We start from the raw sequence: 18,757 nt of genomic DNA on the forward strand, positions 1-18,757 counted from the left end.
TATTTGACTTCTCCGAATTTACCTTAGAGATGGTGGGAGAATCAGTAATTGGGTACGGAAATGTGACTACTGTTTGGGATGTTCAACCAACGGATCGAATACAGGTGACATCTCATTATTATTCCAGAGTAACAGTTAATATTCATAAATATTTCAGCTGGATTTCCAAATATTACATTTGGATAGGGGTACATGGCAGCCAACTATTTATGCCATGAAAGTTCTAGACTTTTGTTCTGTAATGTACGATAAATATCAGTATTGGTACAAATTTTGGACACGTAACATAAAGCATCAGGACGTTGTAAAATCGAAGTGTATTAATACACCAGGTGTAAGTAGTGAATATAATTAAAAATGAATTATTATTAATTAGTTTATTCTTAGACAACCATGCAACACAACAATGTTTGCAATTTTACAGTCATTTTCGAGTCTCATCTTAATCTGTTTGGAATTTATAAGGGGGAAATAAGACTATCTGCATTCGATAAATTTCAAAGAATTCGACCAATCAAAATATGCTCCGAAGTCAAAGGAGAATTTATTAGGCTATAATAATTATATTATTTACTATTTCGACTAAATAATAAAGGCTCCATTAAATTTGCATTAAGTTTTCTTCAAGAAACCTTTTCTAGTATACGCATGGACATGGAAACCATTTGGATATATCTGATAATGACATGAATTCAGTTTAATTCAGTGACTTCAGTATAATATGTCCGTCTGCCCGTCTGTGTGTCTGTCCGTCTGTCCGTATGAAACACTGGAATCAGAGACTATAAGAGATAGAGCTATAGAGCAGATCAAGTTTGTTTCAATTTTTGCCACGCCAATTCAATTTAAAATGCGGTTATCTCAAGTTGTAATAGTGTTTATCGTCTATTTTAATGTTTCCTCAACATATGTTTAAATTATTTAGCCGTTTCGGATGATCACATCACATATAGTACATGTCAGGAGCAAATAAGTAATCAATACGATTGGATCAAGCAAGTAAGTAAACAATACGATTGGACCAACGTGCCCATAGAGACTGTGGGAGAATAAATAATCTAAGAAGGAAAGTGGACATTGAGATTAACATTAATGTGCGATTTAAAGGAGCTCGAGCTTGAATTTTGAGAGGCTCTTAGAATCAAAGCATGATCGAATTTCAAAAACTGAATAAATTTCAACGGCTTCAATTTAGGTTTTTTGCACACAATTTTAAAAGCAAGATTTAAAAGGGTAAGAGTGGAAATTTCGGAGCCATATTTCGAAAATTATTTTAGGTACAAATTGCAGAATATACATAAATATATAATATATAGATTTGTAGATAAGAAATTAGAAGTGATGATTGCTGAATCCCCAAAAAATGTTCAGAAGTCGTCACTTCTAATTTCTTATCTACAAATTCATATATATGTATGCATATACTGCAATTTTTACCTAATATAATTTACGAAATATGTTTCCTCCGGCACAAGTAACAATTAAAAAATAATTATACATTTGAAGTTATCGTAAAATTGTTCAACATGTATTTGTACAATGCGTTGATATCGGTACGTGATACCGTGGACGTTATTTCAAATATTAAATAAAAACTAATGTATATGTAAATCGGAATGTGCAATCTATTCTAAGTAATAAGGCGAATATGCAGCTGTAGCTATAGCAGAACATATATAATCGGCCAGTCGTTATGTTCGTTTCAAAGTCATTTAAGTTAAACGCGAGCTGGTCGCGTACGTCGCATATTAATAATATTGATGGCACAAATGATAAGCCAGCCAAAGAGTGCCAGCCAGGACAAAATTAATGTCAAGTATAAACAGGCCGAAGTATTGATGCGTCCATAGCGACGACGTTCATACGAAATGCTCTCCACCATAAAGTCCATAAAGTCAAAAATCGCCGAGCAGGACAAACGTTGCTTGATCACAGGCACAATGTTGCCAACTCCTTGAATCTCCTTCAACAAGGACTCGCGATACTGTTTGCAGGTTACCTCAAAGCCATCTGTGAAAATGGCAGCATAGATCAGCTGATAAATTGCCATAATAACTGATATGACAGTTGCAGGAAGCCCTACAAAGAAACAAAAAAGTTTTTTATAAAGATCGTAAGGCAGTTGATTCACTTACAATAGTAGGGCGAGAGGCCATCGGGGGTTAGTTCCGACTCAGTGGTGACCACGATCATATCGCCAGCGCTGCAAAAATAAAGGGGGGGTGACATTAAAATTAATTGAACAGTATGTGAATTCATTAGTCATTTTGTGGCCATTAGCATAAGGCGTAATTAGAGTCAAGAGTCTTGCGAGTGTCGCAAGATGCTGTTGCGTTCGATTAACCCGAGTGACCCCCAAAGATCTGAATTAGAATCGTCTAAAGTTAACTCACCGCTGTCTGATGGTTGTCGTGCCCGCCTTCCGTTTTCCCTTGCCTATGCAGATGCGATAACCATGATAGACGGCCAACACCACCGCAAAGAGGAGGGGCAAAACCAAACCGTAGGTGGCATAATGGCAATAGGCAATGTTGCCGCCTTCAAAGCTATTGTAGGTGCTACGCCCGTGCAACACGCAGCCGCAATTGGTGTCCGGGCAAGCATTGAGCACATATCGCCAATGCGTCCATGCTACAGCGGACGTAATGCAGGAGATGAGCGATGTCAGGATAACGAAGGGATAGAGAAAGGAGAGCGCACGCTCCGCGCTATACGACATCTTTGATCTTGGGGCGTAGTCTGTGTGTGAAAAAAGTTATATATAATAATCGTAATTAAATAATTATTAGGATAGTAGCAAAAGAAATTCGTACAGTAAACAAGTTTCAAATTTAAAAAAAATAGAGCCCATGATAATTTTACCAGTTTTAACTAAGTAGATTAATTTAAAGAAAAACAATGTAAAATATGTGAAGACTAAAAATTAGTTACAAACAATTGTCTATTAATACAATAATTGTGATCTATATAATATATAGTCCCAATGTTTGTTTAGAATTAGTTTGTCTAAAGGACCGATAGTCAGCGCTGCTTGCCTAGATAGCAACACCTGCGCTCTCTTGCTTTCTTATTGTCTCTCACGCTCTCGCTGGTTGCTCTCTTGGGGCGTCACACGCACGCACACACAGTTACACCAAACATTGCTGCATTTGTTGCACTGTACCACAACACCGTAAACAAACTGTTTTATAGATTTTCCGTGCAGCAACAACGTTAGCATAAATTATAATTTGTTTATATTATTAAAAGAAATTTAATATTTGCAGCGGCACTTCTTAAAATCAACAGGAAAAACACATGCCCAAGAGGTAAGCCACAGTGAGCAAAGACTGTTGGCTGACACATACACTTACACAAGCGCAGTAACTGACACACCTACGTTCGAGTTGGAGATACTTTCTGAGAGAGCAGCTAACAACCGTCTGCGTGCGCAGCGAATAAACGACTGAATCCAATGTTGTTTTGACTCTGATCAGAACGAGGCAAGAGAGAGAGCAAAAGAGAGAGTGACCGCGTGAGAGAGAGAGAGAGTGAGCGTTCGCAACGCATGGAACTGCCGTAAAACAAACAAAACAGCTTGGCAGCACTATCCGCTCGTTACTTTTTGAATTTGAAGCACAATTAGTAGAGCGTACAAGAGTTTCTTGAGAGTAAATAAAAAGTACAGAAATAATGAATGCTGAGAATACTGAATGAAAGGTGTGTAAGAAAGAAGCATGTGCGACGCTTTGCTTTTGGCCAGGCGCCATCATTTGCCATGCTTGCCAAAAGCATCTGCCGGCTACAACAAATGACGCGCGCATACCAACCCAAAGTGCCCCCACAGTTGCCCCTTTTTTCTATTACCGCCTGCTGCTGATGCTTCATCCTGCTTCATGCCGAGAGCTATGTTCATTTTGGCAAAAATCAAATTTCGCGGACGCCTGATCTCAGTTGCATGCGCGTTGTGGAGCTCTCATCAACTACGCGGAACAATTTGTCGTGTCGTAAAACTAAGAAAAAAAACTAAGTACTATTCTAATTACAATTACTCAAGTGTTTTGCAACAAAGTTGACAAAGGCAAATATCGGCGAGACGAATAGTAATAGATTAAAGTGAAAATAAGTGTGCCAATTATTCAATCCAAAGTGATTTGACTCTTGGCGTTACGAAATTTTCATGCAATTTGCTAAATTACAGAAGCGAACATTATTTTCTTCTTCATTGCAGACCAACAATTGCCTATAAATAGCCCAAAAGGTAGAGCAGATCTTCTTGTCGGTTCCCAAGCCCAAAGAACATGGGAAAAAATTATATGAAAATTATTCAGAATTTGCATAATTATTTCTTGTTCTTTGTAAATTGAATGATTGAAGGCGACTTTTGCATTTGCAAGTGACGTCATCGTTGATGCGTGTGGCGAGTGCAACAAACTGTTAATTCATTAAAACTATTCACATTATATTATTTATAGAGTTTCGTTCCGTACTAAAAAAAAAACATTAACAAAACTTACAATGGGTAAATATTTTCCATCTTTCTTTAATACCCTAACATTTTTAGTATTCATTTTCATAAAAACAATAATGTACATTCCCAATCCGATAATAAATTCTATTTTATAACCTGGGTGCATGCCAAAGTAAACATAGTGCACAAATCTTAGATAGATTATCCATAAAGCGTGTACAATTCCATTAATCACACCTCTATCGAGTAAACAGCAAATATTTAACGCAAATATTTTGCATAATCAATGACTTATGAATGATCTCCTTGGCTACTTGTAGAACAAATAAATACACGAAAACACAGAAACCGGCGCCAAACAGCACATACAACATATTTAGACAATAGATCAATATAGACACAGCTCGATTTAGAGGCCGCAAGAGAAGTCCGTACTCCCGCCACAATTAGAAAAGCAAGAGCAGACACAAGTAGTTTACAAATTTGAAAAAGCATTATGGATAATTGGAACGTTTTGGCAGCACAAACCTCATCCCAGGCGATCGGACGAGATGATCTCAATGCGGCGGCGAAAACGCGTCTGGTGAGTAAACCGAACCATTGAGAAAACCCCACAACAAAATACAGAAAAGTAAGAAGAAAAAAAACACGCAGTAAACAAAACAAAACTGATCGATTGCGTACAATCTGTTGCATATAATCGGTCAGTATATAGCGTCTATATACTCGACTCGTCGTATGCGTGTGTATTGCCCATCGGAACAGCTGATAAACATTAGGCCCAGAGTAGCTCGCTCTTTTGACCACCAGCTACTACAAAGAACAACATGCACTAGAAATTCTTGGCAATTCGACTCTGAACATTACTAGCGCTCATCTAAAAATAGGATGATCTCTCTTGAGTTGCCTAGCTGACTGACTAGCTGCCTGTTGCCTGCCTGTGAGTGTGTCAAATGTGATTGTGGGCTTTTTGGAGATTCTTCCTCACAGTAGTCGAAACTGCGACCACAGTGGGCACAGCTAATTCAGACAGACGTTGAAGGTGCTCGGGAACGCGCGTATCGCTCGCAAGTGATCTAGTGATCAATTTATATAAGCAAAGCATACATACTATATATTACACTCAGCTCATCTGCAATATATACTATGGATATTTCTACCGATATTTGGGGTCAACTGGCTGTGGAGGCCTCCCAGGTTTACCTCTCAGATGGCACAATGCGTAGTCCCTTTGCCGACACGGTAGGATGAACCCAAAAAAAAAAGAGTGTGTGTGTGAAAAATAAACGAAGAGCAACAGAGTGAAAGAGAATCTATCGATCTGGTTCAAGTATATACGCACATATATATATATATTCGATCTCTATGCTCTTGCAGACCATCGAGAAGCTGCCCGACAAGGTGTTGCTGCACATCTTTTCATATCTCTCCCATCGAGAGATTTGCCGTCTCGCCCGCATCTGTCGTCGCTGGCGGCAGATCGCCTACGATACGCGCCTGTGGAAGAATGTCTCGTTGCGTCCGGAGGTCTCGGGATTGCATGTGGGTTCGCTGGAGATGTTGTTGTCGCTGATCTCGGTGCGTTTCGGACCCACTTTGCGATACATTGAGCTGCCCATTGAGCTGATCACGCACACTGTGCTCCACGAGCTGTCGGCCAAGTGTCCAAATCTCACCCACATGCTGTTGGATTTCTCCACGGGTAAGCAGTAGAATTTTCGTTGTCAATTCACATATTCACTTTTCAATATCTTTCGCTTTTAGCCATGCAGCTGCACGATTTCAGCGAGATGCAAGCGTTTCCCACCAAGCTGCGATACATGTGCATCTGTCTGTCGGAAGTGATCTTTATGGAGGGTTTTATGCGAAAGATCTACAATTTTATCAATGGTCTTGAGGTTCTTCACTTGGTGGGCACCTATGAGAAGTGCGAGGAGGAGGAGGAGGAAATCTACGAAGTCATCAATGTGCACAAACTGAAGTCAGCCACTCCCAATTTGCGTGTCATCAACTTGTACGGCATCAATTTCATTGACGACTCGCACATCGATGCCTTCAGCTCCAATTGCATTCAGCTGGAGTGTTTGGCTGTTAATTTCTGTAATAAGGTCACGGGATCCACGCTTAAGACATTAGTGCAGCGTTCCAAGCGCTTGACTTGCCTCCTCATGAACGGAACCAGTTTAAAATCCGAGTTTGTCATGCAAGTCGAGTGGGATAAGTGTGCACTGCAGGAGCTGGACATCACAGCCACGGATTTGACCAGTGAATGCCTTGTTGACATGCTGTCGCGTATTCCCAATCTCAAGTTTTTGTCAGCTGGTCAGATCAATGGATTCAACGATACCGTCTTGAAGCAGTGGATGGAGTTGGGCAACACCAGGTGAGCATTGAATGTTAAACGTTCTTTTAAACTTTTTACTTTACTGAAGCGGTTCTATAAAGATTGTCACACAAAAACTGGCTGCTGCCATAGTGAATTTTCATTCTGAGTCAGTTTTAACATTTAAACGCGTCGATTATCACCAAATGGACAGTTGTCTTTTTAGACCCGTTCTTTTGGGTGAATCCAAAAGTCAGATAACATTAAGGTATTCATAAATTATATACATATTTTTATTGGAACTACTTCAAATTTTAAAAGGTATTCCGAATCTCTGCACAGCTCCAAAAGATTAACACGATACATACATATGCAGCTCAGCTCACCGAACCAAACTTATTGTAAATATAAACAATTTCGATTACTCGCTGGACCATCTTTCCAATTAGTCCAATTTCAATTGCGCAGTCATTTTTATCTAAACAATTATGCTTTAGCATAAACACACTAAACCTAAAGCCCAGATCGCAATCACCAAAACTAAATGTAAACTCAAGAGCGAATGCTGACATGTCAAAATGCAATTGTAAACACAATTATATCTCACATTTCAATCTTTGAATTCATCATCCGTTTGTGTTAACATTAAGGAGCCAACTTAGCTGACTTGAAGCATAAGTCCGATTTTGTTATAATTTGATTTCCGAATAAAGCGGATAGAAACATATTTTTTCTGTTCAGTACAGCTGAATTGATTAATTTGCACATGTTATGTCTATGCAGGTCGATATTCTCTATAAACTCTTTAGACAATTGTATATTTGAAGATATGGGCATATAGCTAAGCAACTGTATTAGAATGATCTCCAAATCTTTAAACAATCTAAATTATAGAACATACAACAAAATTATTGTAAATCTCTAACGATAAAAAGTTACCTAGCTATAGGCTATCTATAAATATCCGTTTTCTTGGCTGATCTTAAATTTTATAGCTTAGCACAGCTGTTTTAAAATATTTTCCAAATCTTATAAAAATATAAGATAATAAGAATGGAATACATATAACAAAATTATTCTTAACATTAAGGAATCTATTGAAATAAAGAATTGACTATTAACTATTTTTTTTTTTTAAGATCTCTCATCTCCCTCGACTTGGACTCTTCGGACAACATTACGGATGAGGGCATGCTCAAGTTCCTGCAGCGTCACGGCCATCAGCTAAGCGCCTGCTGTCTGTCCGGTATGCCGCACATCACAGATCAGCTCTGGATGAGCATATTGCCTGTGCTGGGCAACTGCAAGTAAGTATAGCCATCTATTGAGTTGCTATAAATGTCTCTAAACTGTGCTGCCACCAACAGAATTATTGTAATGGGCACCGCAGAGAAGCTGGGCGTAAACATACACGTGGATCAGCTGATGGACACTATCGCGTCCAACTGTGGCAATCTGGAACGTTTGGAGCTGCGTTGGGATCCGGATAACTTGCGTTTCTCAGACAAGAGTCAGAAAGCCATCGATATATTGCGTGTCAAGTGCCTCAAGCTGCGTTGCATGGTGTTGAGGTAAGTGTTGTCTTCGCCTTGGTTTACTTCGATTGTCATTCGGCTAATTCGATTGCTCTTCCACAGCGATGGTCGTTACTATGAGACCGTGAAGGCCAACTTCGAGCGTGCCGATCGGATCACAGTGGTGCGCACCACAACCTGTTGTCGGGTGTCGCCGTATCATCTGTTGCGCAACTATAACGATTTGATATTCAATTAAGTAAACGTGTTTTGTACAATCCTATATTGTTGTTCTATGTACTATGTTCTCTTTACTGTTGTTATATCCCAGTGGAATCAAAATTCCCTAGTCCATTTGGAATTGGTTCGATTTAAGGCAATTTGTATTTGGATTTTTGGATTAACATGTTGCAATACAAAATACTTGACATTAAATTACAATATGCAAATGTTTAATATATACAATGTTTTATACATACATATTTAGCTGCCTTATAAGTTGTTTGATCTATCGCTTGTTTTCCCCGCAAACGAATCCAAAATATCCTAAGAACTCGCTGCGCACCGAGGATGGTGGTTCAAATAAGTTCCATAAATATTGTTGTCTAGTCAAAATACTCGTAAAGATCGCAAAAGATGAATTAATTGTTTTGCTTACATATTTGTATGCTATTTTTTCTGTATTTTATCCGCTTTTGTTTCTTTCGTTCAATTAAATTAAATTAAATAAGTAATAAGAAAACAAAAATTTGCTAACTTCAATTTCTTGTACATTACAAAATAATTTCGCGATTTGTTAACTAGTTTTTTTTTTGTTTTTACTTGGTACTTGATTAAATCATTTTCAGACTTCACCGCAATATATATTCTTTTTTTGTTTGATTTTTGTTTTTGTTTTTTTTTTAACACCATTTCACTGTAAACTTAAAACTAGCCATTTTCAACATTTTTGGGTCAACTTGTTACCATAAACTTAATTTACAAAGATCTCTGATTGAATTCTCGTTTCGATCGGCACGGTCATATTATAATATGTACGTACTTATATGCATGATATATAATTTAACTTATTGTGTGTGGGTTTATAAGCCAAACATCTTGAAGCGCCTTTGGATTTATGTGTAATGTGTGTGCAAATGAGGATCAAGAGTCATATGTGTATGGGGTGTGTGTGTGTGTGTGTTTAGGTGTATAGGAATAAGCTTCATCGAAACGTTCAAAAAGCAGATCAAAGTTTCGATTAGGTTTCGACTTTTTGCTTTTGTTTCATTTTTTGTTAGTTTTTTTTTTTTTTACATAAGTACACTAACACATAGAACAGTAAAATGTGGTATGATTAAGAATAGACTTAACGGTACAGTTCACTGCTGTTCCTGTGACAACCGAAATATGTGCGTCGTGTTGCTTGCCGCCGCTGTGGCCACCGCGGCCGCCGATGTTGCTGTCGATGGCGGCGGTTGTCCTGATCCACTCATGTAACTAACGTTACTGCTGCTGCTGTTGCTGTTGGCATTGCTATGGCTGCTGTTGCTGCTGCTGGCAGCAGCCGCGGCTCTCGCCTCCGCGGCAAGTGCTGCCGCTTCACTCGCCGATGTGGCAGGCACACGTTCACTGTGCACCGTGCCTGTGGCAGCATTCGTTGATGTTGTGGCATCGTCTGCTGCATCTTCGGCGGTGGCTGCACGTTCAGGCGTCCGACGCGCCGAACCAGCATTATTTCCATCCTATTGAAAGTGCAAAAATACATTTAATAATCACATTATATATATAAATGATTCATAAATTAAAATAAAACAATAATGTAATAATAAAATGTTAAGGGCATTAAATAAACTAATAAAGTGATAAGAAAATTAATGATTAAAAACAAATTTAAATACATTAAAACTGTATTAAGATGCAACATAAATGATAAAAGTAAAATTAAAATATTGATTTAAATGAAATCAATAGTGTAATGAAATAAATTCAAAATACAAATTAAATAAATCAAATTAGATTATAAAATTTAAAAAAAATCAAAACAATCCAATGTTGAAACTTGATAAATAAAATAATAAGTCAATTTACAAAATAAAATGATGTTAAATTAAAAAAATAAAAATTATTATTAAGAAATGAAGATACAAAGTTTTGTTTAAATATAAAAATAATAAAAATATTAAATTTATAATACTAAAACAAAATTACAATCGTTATTAGTTTTACTTACGTCGCGGGGATATATGCGAATTGGCTGCTCGGCTTGCGTTGCAGCCGCCGGATCCGCTTCTTGGGAGTTATCCTCCGGCTTGTCGGTGTACATCATGATTTCGTGGCACAGCGGACAGCGATCCTGGACATAGAGCCACTTGCGCAGGCAGACGCCGTGGAAGAAGTGCCGACAACGGGTTATCTTGGCGGAGTACATTTCCTGAGAGGAAGCGATAAGAAGTTAAACCACAATTAAATGAAGAGCAAGCAGATCTTACCTGATAGCAGATGGCGCAGACATCGTCAAAGGCTTGTAGCTGAGCAGGAGTGGCTTCAGGTAGCGCGGAAATCTTGTGGACAGCCGAGCGACGCTTCATGAAGACGGACCAGCCGGCGCGGGCCTCGCACCAGATGTTGAAGTAGGCATGAATGCACATCATGATCGCTCTGATGGCGCCGCCTGTAGCATTTTGAGCTATCAAGTTATAGTTATCGATACACAAAATCAACCAAATCATAAAATTACATGCACACACGGAACAAAAAAGCTGGACAAAAGCACACAACTAGGTACGATATACAAATGTATATTCGATCATATGAATATGATAAATTAAATGAAATCATTTCGTTACTCGTTACGTTAAAAGTTGCAAGTATGTGGTGTTGATGTAATTTGACGCCGATGACAGCCAGACAAAGACATACGACAGTACAGAACAACTTACCCGATTCAAAGATCAAAATCCAAGCACCATTGATAAAGAGCAGTATGCCGAAACAGAACTCTACTGAATTGCCAAAGGCACGCACATAATACAAATAATCATCCAATTTCTCCCAGAAGAATTGTCGACGCGCGTCTAGCAAAAACAGCGTATAAGTTGCAAGTGAAACAAGTACCTGTAAAGAGTATTTTGTTAATAATATATATGTAAAGTATATTGTCATATCAGTAGCATCTACCTTGACTATGACCTCGACGGAGAAGGCAGTCACCGCCAGCAGCCAAGTGGACGGCGAATGCTGTGACCACAGATAGTAAAGCAAACTGACTGGCATGCAAATCAGAAAGGCGCACACCGACAAGGCGCGCACATGACGCTTGCGTGAAGGATTGCGTGCCGCACTCAACGACATTAGGATGGGCGACACAATGTTGTGTAGGAAGTGTAGTAAAGCTGTCACAAGCAGACAAAGATTGCGACACAAGCGCACGAAACGCTTATCGGGCGACAGCGAAGTGAGACCCGTTTGCAATGCCAAGATGTAGAAGAGCACAGCTGAAACGGTACCCAGGGACTTCTCTTCATCGTTGTCGTAGGTCAGCAGATACCATTGAAAGCCGCGTCCAATGTAGTGGCAGATCATGGAGATGACACCAGTCATGCCTAGCACAGCGGTCAGAGTTTCACAACCATCGACGAGTAGTTTTTCGACAGCCGGGAAGAACTGCAAAGGCACATCTGTCTCAGCTGTGATCAAAGCATAGCTGCCTTGCATGATTCTGCAAAAAATATATAGTTAAGACTAGTTGAGAAAGTATTGGAGCATTCACCTACCTGATGGTCCAGAAGAGTCGCAGCACGTTGGGCACATTAAGTCGCTGCCACTCGTTCTCAATGAGCGCCGACAGACCAAAGTTCGAGACAAAGTTCATGGCATACTGATAGCCATTGTATACCGTTCGACTGGCTTCCATGGCACTTTGGACTAATGTGAATTTGGTCAATAGAATGGGCGTTAAACCCGCCAGCACGGGCAACTTCTCAACAATGTACGGCGGTAGCGGCAACATGGCAAACAGAATTGGACTAGTAAAGATAATGGGCATCATTTTCTGCAGCAGCGCAAAGCGTGGTCCCAAATGGATGTAGGCAAAGAGCATGCCCATGAACCATTGTGCTATGATATGTGGAGCCAGTGACATTATGACGCCACCCGAATCCAATAATCTAGTGGTATTCATTGACATTAAATCCTCAACTATGCATGGACTGTTCTCCATCAGCGCCAAAGCGCTAACACTCGACCAGTACGAAAGAAATGTGAGTCCCAGCGAGGTGAGAAACATGTATACCATGACCAAGTGACGCGTCCATAGCATAAAAATGCAAGCGGCGCTACAGAAACCTGCAAAGTTGAAAGTACAAAACTGATAAGCAGTGAACGGTTGAATGCCCCAGTAACATACCTAGCAAGCAGATGATAAACTTGATCGTTGTTATGCTTAGTATATCCGCTAGCACGCCATCGTGTGCCAGTTCATCCATTAGCGTATTAAAGTTGTTGCTCAGCATGCCGTGTGTATGCGCCGCTTTCGTTGCATTCTCAATGGATTGTTCGAGAATCTCTTGGCTGCTGTTGCTAATGGAGGTGGATATGGCTGAGACAGCAGCTGCAGCAGCAGTCGTAGCCTCCTCACTGGCCAGCCCAAAGAATGCTTTGATGGAGCCAAATGTGTCTGATGTTGTGGTTGCCGCTGCTGCTGAGATGTTGCTGACATCCTGTTGACTTGCTGCAGGTGTCGTCGTAGTCGTTGTTGTTGTGGTTGCAACTTTGTCTGGATACATACGAGTTGGCAGCCCCATACCAATCTTGAGTATCTCATCGATCACTATGATGGGCGGCACACGCATCATGACATCCACAAAACCGAGCACCTGCGTCCGTATGGACATTGTTAAGCCGTCTCTTTAGTATTATTAACTGTTTACTATAAGCTGACGCGGCGTGACTTTGCGAAATTGCCACAAATATTCTACATCAACGTTTTTGTTTTTTAAGCGCCTCACGCATTTGTATTTGTGTTGTGTTTTGGTTGCTTTTAATCGGTTGGCCTTCGTCTCTTAGATTTCGCAAGGCGAAAAAGAATCGTGTACAAGTGTTATTGCTGTCTTTCTTTCGTTTTGTTCGTTCGCTTGTGTGTGGCTGTGCGTCAAAAATATATATTAAAATTGGAACGGGGGCCGAGGTGTAGGGAGGGCGGCAGGTGCTGCTGTTTGGTTGGTTGATGGTGGTGACGGTAACACTCGAGGGTTTAATTTCAATTTGAGTTTCAGTTCGTTTTTACACTTAATAGTCGATGGGTTTGGAATTTGGATCGAACGCAGACTGCCTGCAAATTAGGCTTGTTATTGTTCTAGCGATTTTTATGCGAGCGTTTTAACTTTTTCACAATTCGTTCGATTTGGGGTTTTTGTTTTTCTTTTTCTTCTGCTTTTTTGCTTCCTCCGTGGGTTTCGCGAGCGTTTCATCAGCGTGACCGCAGCTCGTGTTTAAAAATATACTAATTTTCTAGAAACTATTTGAAATATACTAAATCCGCAAATTGGTTACTTGGTCGCATGCTATATTTTAAAATTAATTTTTTAACATTACATTTTAAATTTGCCTTAACATTGTAATTTTAATACAAGCGTAGTCCCAATTAACATTGACAATTGAAATATGATACTACAAAATAAACAAAATATACCGCACTAGGAAACATTCGATACTATCGCTTGCATTGCATATTGTTTCGAACGACTTACCACACTGAAATGGTGTTGCCAGAGCTGACAACCGCCTACCTGCTTCATTTGGCGCGCACACAATACTGATTCAAAATCGTTAACGTCAATAGCAATGAAACAAGCACATACGCTATTTCAAAGGTTTTGTTCTGCGGGGTACTAAAAATTTGTAATAAAAAAATGTTCAAACAATTTAGAGTTAAATATATATACAGCCTACTAAAAAACTTTTCCACATCGATTTTTAGTGCGCAATTTGTTTTCGTTTAGGCGCACATTCTTTGTGACTCGCCGTAAAATACATTTTGGATTATTGCTTTAACCCAACGACATTCTTTGTCAACATTGCTGTGCGCCACAACAAATGTGTATATTGAATAAGTTTAACCTATTGATAACTTTTGTGTATGTTCAAAGGGGCTCCGCTCTAGCTGCAGAAATTTCTATGCTTACTTGGAGGTCGTTAACATTTGCCACTTTGTACCTTAATTGTGCCCGTTCATGTCGCTGTTGTTGTTTTTCCTATGCAAATGCACAAATTGAGGCAATGCAGTTGGTTGCGTTGTGCATAATTATGCGCAATTGTTTAGCGTCTAACTTAATTGATTTTTTTTTGTAGCTTGCTTCGAAGTACTTCGGGTCACAAAGAGCTGCATACTTCCACACAACAAGAACGAGAACTTTAATTTCATTCCAGGTAACTCAACTCAAGTTGCGGTGATTTGCATAGTTGAGTTGTGCTTTGTGTGTTGCATACTTTGCGGGGCAGCAAATTGCATCAAATTACATATGTTCTATATAGTATAATAACAATGCGTTATGCCAATGAAGGCAAACAGTTAACACTCCCATGAGTCTGTGGCCCATATATGGGCCTCATATATTTAATATAATCAGTGTAATTGTCTGAGCCGATGAGCTGGGGACCTGTTCTGCCTTCTGCCTTCTGCCACGAAACTGGCCAATGCAACTCAGCTCAGCTCTCACGCATGGCAATTGTATAATTTATCGCTCCAGTTCTAATCGCCAGCTGTCAGGCAGCAAGGCAACAAGGTAGCTAGGCAGCTAGGCAGCTAGGCAACTAAGCAGCCAGCCAATGGAGCAGCGGGACAGCCAGCGATCTCGAGGGAACGATTTAATTCGCAAGCCATATAAGTAGGAAATTTGTACGTTGATTAACGCGCCAATCGTTTTACACAACAGCCGAACAGTAACGTATAAAGTGTCGATCGTGCAGCCCCCTATAACCCAACCATTTCCCCCTTACCTTTTCCTTCCACCTCTACACTATCTATGGACCTGTCTATGTGTGATTTCATTACACTTAAAGCTATGTGCTGCGATCCACCGACTGCACTTCGCCGAATTGCCAGGACCAAGTGAATGCGAATGTGAAGGTGAGTGCTAGTGAGTGCTTGTGAGTGTATGTGAATGCTTGTGAATGTGCAACGAGTGCAAACGCGTTCTCAGCATGATTACCACTCATAGATAGCCCGACGACTGGCAACCTGCTGGGACGCCAAATGAATTAGCTGCCGCTCACACTGTCGATGCCTGCTGCAGCTTCTGTTTCATACTCTGCCCTCGATCAAGGTGTATTAGCTAGTTTAATTAGTAGGCGACTGGCAACATCATTTATTTATTGTACATTTGTATTTTAGATGTCATTTATTTAGAATTTACCGTTCTTAACTTAAAATTGAAAGATACAAGATTAACTTGAAGTTTTCATTACTTCAATAGTAATTTAACTTAAGTATTTTTTTAAGTAATGATTCATGAAGAATGGACTGCCAATTTTATATAAATAAAATAATATGGAATGTGTTTAATGTTAAGTCTTCAATACCTTAAAAATACTAAGTCAACAAAGTTGTAACAAAATTGTGAAAATATTTTCTTCTTATTTTTAAATTTGTATCATTCTAAATATAAATTGTTTTCCTATATATATAATATTATAAAAAAATAATCTTAGTTTTCTATTATATTCTTCTGCAAAAAATTTATACTTTTAATTATGAGTGTTTTTTTTTAACAATTTGTCTCTTAAAATTTCTCGGAAAATTTTTTAATAGATGCACACAAATTGTAATTTCTGTAAATATTTATAGACATTAAAATTAGTTTTAGTCTTGTTGCTAATATGTCTTCCTTTATATTGTATAGTTTTGTTTGCTTTAAATGTGAATGAAATACAGTTAAATATTTTTAAAGAATTTTTTATGCATTGTTATATTTATATTATATTGTTATTTGTATAGTAGATGCTTTGAATAATGCAATTATCTGGATTTTTTAAAACTTTTGAAGTTTAGAATTAATAGTTACTTAACTCATCACAAAATTATTATACTCTATGCTAGGGTATACAAATGATGGCTAAATTACAAAGAGTGTTGAGTTAACTTGCCAAGCAAGACTTTCTATATGCTACCACAAAAAACCAAATGAAAACTGTATCGATTTGCAGGCGACATCATTCTGGGGACTGTGATTAAAGTTAAATCATTTGTTAAGTTTGGCATTTCAAGTTGAACTAGAAGGGCATAAATGCTTCGACCCAATGCAAGATGATTTGTTATTGAGCTGGTTTCCATTCGTTGCTCTTTATGGACTTAATTGGATTTTAGTTGTGTTGATTAAGCGCTGCCACTGATGATGCAACCTGCCACAGCAAACTTGCCTCCACAGAGTCCTATTGTTTGTCATAATTGCCACAAAACTGTCAAACGAGGTTCTGTTGGTCTGGTTCTTATATTTTATATTGAAATTGATATCCGCGACGAACCTCGATCAACGCGCCCAAAACGCCAATTATCTTTTGCATTCAGAGAATAATTAGGAGATTGATTGACATGCGGGATAAGGAGACATACACTTGGAATGCCGTAGCAAATTATCGAACGGCTACTGTGCAAAGCCACAGTTGATCCACAAAAATCAAAGGCCAAAAACAAAAAACAAAAAGAGGCAAGGAGGACGACGACAAGATCGCGACGCCTTCTTCCACTTATTGGCTTAAAGTTGGCAAGAGGCTGTTGCCTCTCTTTTGTATAGTAGAGTGGTAATCTGATGCTAAGCCAGAGATACAAGCAGGGTAAACAATGAGCAGGCTGCAGGCTGAAACCCGTTTTGCTTTTGGCCAAAACGGCAGCCCAGCAATTACAATATGTTTAACTACGTCAGCGCGTTATCTGAAATGCGACAGTCGGGAAGGATGCGGTGGAGAGGGGAAGGGGAACATCCTTGCTGTGGACCATGTCAGCGATTAATCCAGCAGCAGGGTTGCGGCTGAGGCTGAGGCTGTGGCTGCTCGTCACCGTGGCAAGCGCTTGTTAGGCTAAAGCCCAGAGCTTTTTTGGCTTTTTGGGGCCAATTGCCGTTTGCTCTCATCATCATCGATTGTGTTATCGATGGCGTTGCGAAGTCTGCAAGACTCTGCCTGAGTCTGAGTTCCAGTTTCCGAGTTCTGAATCTCATTTGCGATTAAGTTCTTATGGCCAACTAACTGGGCACCGAGGCAGGAGGAGTTCGTGGAAAGTTGGCCAGCAGATCTTTATTGTTCGATTGGTTTATTTATAATAATTAGGTGCGCTGTCCAAGCGACTTTGTTTCGAGCTGCCGAAGCCGCAATGCTTATCGACGTCTCCTGCAAGCTGCCCCATAAATTCTTTAAGCTCGCACCTTTTTATTGTGCGCACTCACACACTCGAGCGAGCGATTGCTTTACTCCACTCCACTCCACTGTGTCTTCTTTGGCTACTGTCTCCTCTGCTGCTGATTGCAATCGCATTTGCGCATGCGCGAAGACGGCCCGCAGACTCGAACTCAGAGTCAGACTCAGACTCCAACAGACGTCGATCGACCCGATCGATGGCATGGTCAGGCCAGGATGCAGTGCCAGGTAAAGTGGCAGTCACGGTAGCCACCACAATGCAGCAGAGCGCGTTCCTTTTGGTAAATTGCTCACATTAGCAGGTTGTACGACTTATTAAGTAAGCACAATTTGCGTGGCCGCCGCCCCAAAATAATGGGCAGCTGTTAAGGTGGCGACCGGGAGCCGCCTAGCCGGACAAGTGATTGTTTTATAATTGCAATCGCAATTGCACTTCGATACGATGCGATGCGATGGGATGCTCTGTGATGCTCTGCGGTGTGCTTCGATGCAATGTTGGCTAAATTGGCTTTGGCATTGGGGGCCAAACCTACTTCTACCTCTACAGACTCCTGGCTTCAACTCTCGATACTCGATACTCGACTCGAGAGTAGGTTGGTCAGCGAAATTGGCAATCCATTTGAATGAATAATTGCTCAATTATTGAAGCCGCCGCCACCGTCGCCTAACGAGGCAAGAAACAGCAAGTGGCAGAGAGAGAGAGAGAGAGAGAGAAAGAGTGTGAGAGAGAGAGTGAGTGAGAAGGAGTGCAAGTGGGAGAGAGTTTGATGCACTTGCTAGGCGGATAATTGTTGGAAATTTGTCGATTGCATCAATACGAAAGTGTACAACGAATTCGTGTACACTGCAAAAAGAAAAAGCAAGTTTCTGTTTGTTTAATTTTTATTTAATATATTAAATCTACAGTAAAAAGAATACTGGCTGCTTCGACTCGACTTCTTTTTATATTTAAGTAATACATATTTTGTTAGTATGGCGATTTATTTAAATTTAAAATATTAAAACTGATATAAAACAAATTTATCGAATTTTTGTAATTGAATTTACAAAAATGTACACAATACTTTTCTTTTTCTATTT

General features: G+C 39.7%; 3 protein-coding genes across 10 annotated transcripts; 1 reads left to right on the forward strand and 2 right to left on the reverse strand.

The window, feature by feature from the left end:
• Positions 1-1,505: 1,505 nt before the first annotated feature.
• LOC117574153 (uncharacterized) lies at positions 1,506-3,444 on the reverse strand. 4 transcript variants are annotated; one of them, XM_034257831.2, is made up of 4 exons: positions 3,348-3,444; positions 2,394-2,739; positions 2,136-2,203; positions 1,506-2,079 (listed from the first exon to the last, which is right to left on the reverse strand). In XM_034257831.2, exons 2-4 carry the CDS (start codon positions 2,717-2,719, stop codon positions 1,718-1,720), a joined length of 756 nt encoding a protein of 251 aa, XP_034113722.1. In that variant the 5' UTR covers positions 2,720-2,739; positions 3,348-3,444; the 3' UTR covers positions 1,506-1,717. The 4 variants fall into 4 exon arrangements, with proteins under 4 accessions (XP_034113722.1, XP_034113723.1, XP_034113724.1 ...); XM_034257832.2 differs by having other exon boundaries at positions 3,376-3,433; XM_034257833.2 differs by having other exon boundaries at positions 3,380-3,420.
• A 548-nt stretch (positions 3,445-3,992) lies between these two features.
• LOC117573810 (F-box/LRR-repeat protein fbxl-1) lies at positions 3,993-8,722 on the forward strand. 2 transcript variants are annotated; one of them, XM_034257222.2, is made up of 7 exons: positions 3,993-4,240; positions 4,771-5,033; positions 5,828-6,152; positions 6,215-6,833; positions 7,913-8,080; positions 8,141-8,344; positions 8,411-8,722. In XM_034257222.2, the coding sequence occupies exons 2-7, from the start codon at positions 4,947-4,949 to the stop codon at positions 8,544-8,546; spliced, it is 1,539 nt and encodes a 512-aa protein (XP_034113113.2). In that variant the 5' UTR covers positions 3,993-4,240; positions 4,771-4,946; the 3' UTR covers positions 8,547-8,722. The 2 variants fall into 2 exon arrangements, with proteins under 2 accessions (XP_034113113.2, XP_051863630.1); XM_052007670.1 differs by lacking the exons at positions 3,993-4,240; positions 4,771-5,033 and adding an exon at positions 5,459-5,692.
• Positions 8,723-9,147: 425 nt separating this feature from the next.
• On the reverse strand, positions 9,148-14,218 carry LOC117573811 (protein TRC8 homolog). Of its 4 annotated transcripts, none has more exons than XM_034257223.2 (8): positions 14,017-14,218; positions 12,675-13,143; positions 12,043-12,613; positions 11,447-11,987; positions 11,209-11,383; positions 10,759-10,955; positions 10,500-10,700; positions 9,148-10,011 (listed from the first exon to the last, which is right to left on the reverse strand). In XM_034257223.2, exons 1-8 carry the CDS (start codon positions 14,062-14,064, stop codon positions 9,649-9,651), a joined length of 2,565 nt encoding a protein of 854 aa, XP_034113114.2. In that variant the 5' UTR covers positions 14,065-14,218; the 3' UTR covers positions 9,148-9,648. The 4 variants fall into 4 exon arrangements, with proteins under 4 accessions (XP_034113114.2, XP_034113117.2, XP_034113115.2 ...); XM_034257226.2 differs by having other exon boundaries at positions 12,675-13,830; positions 14,017-14,216; XM_034257224.2 differs by having other exon boundaries at positions 10,759-10,940; positions 14,017-14,215.
• Between the last annotated feature and the right edge of the window lie 4,539 nt (positions 14,219-18,757).

Source organism: Drosophila albomicans, chromosome 2R, assembly GCF_009650485.2.
Source record: "Drosophila albomicans strain 15112-1751.03 chromosome 2R, ASM965048v2, whole genome shotgun sequence".
NCBI lineage: Eukaryota > Metazoa > Arthropoda > Insecta > Diptera > Drosophilidae > Drosophila > Drosophila albomicans.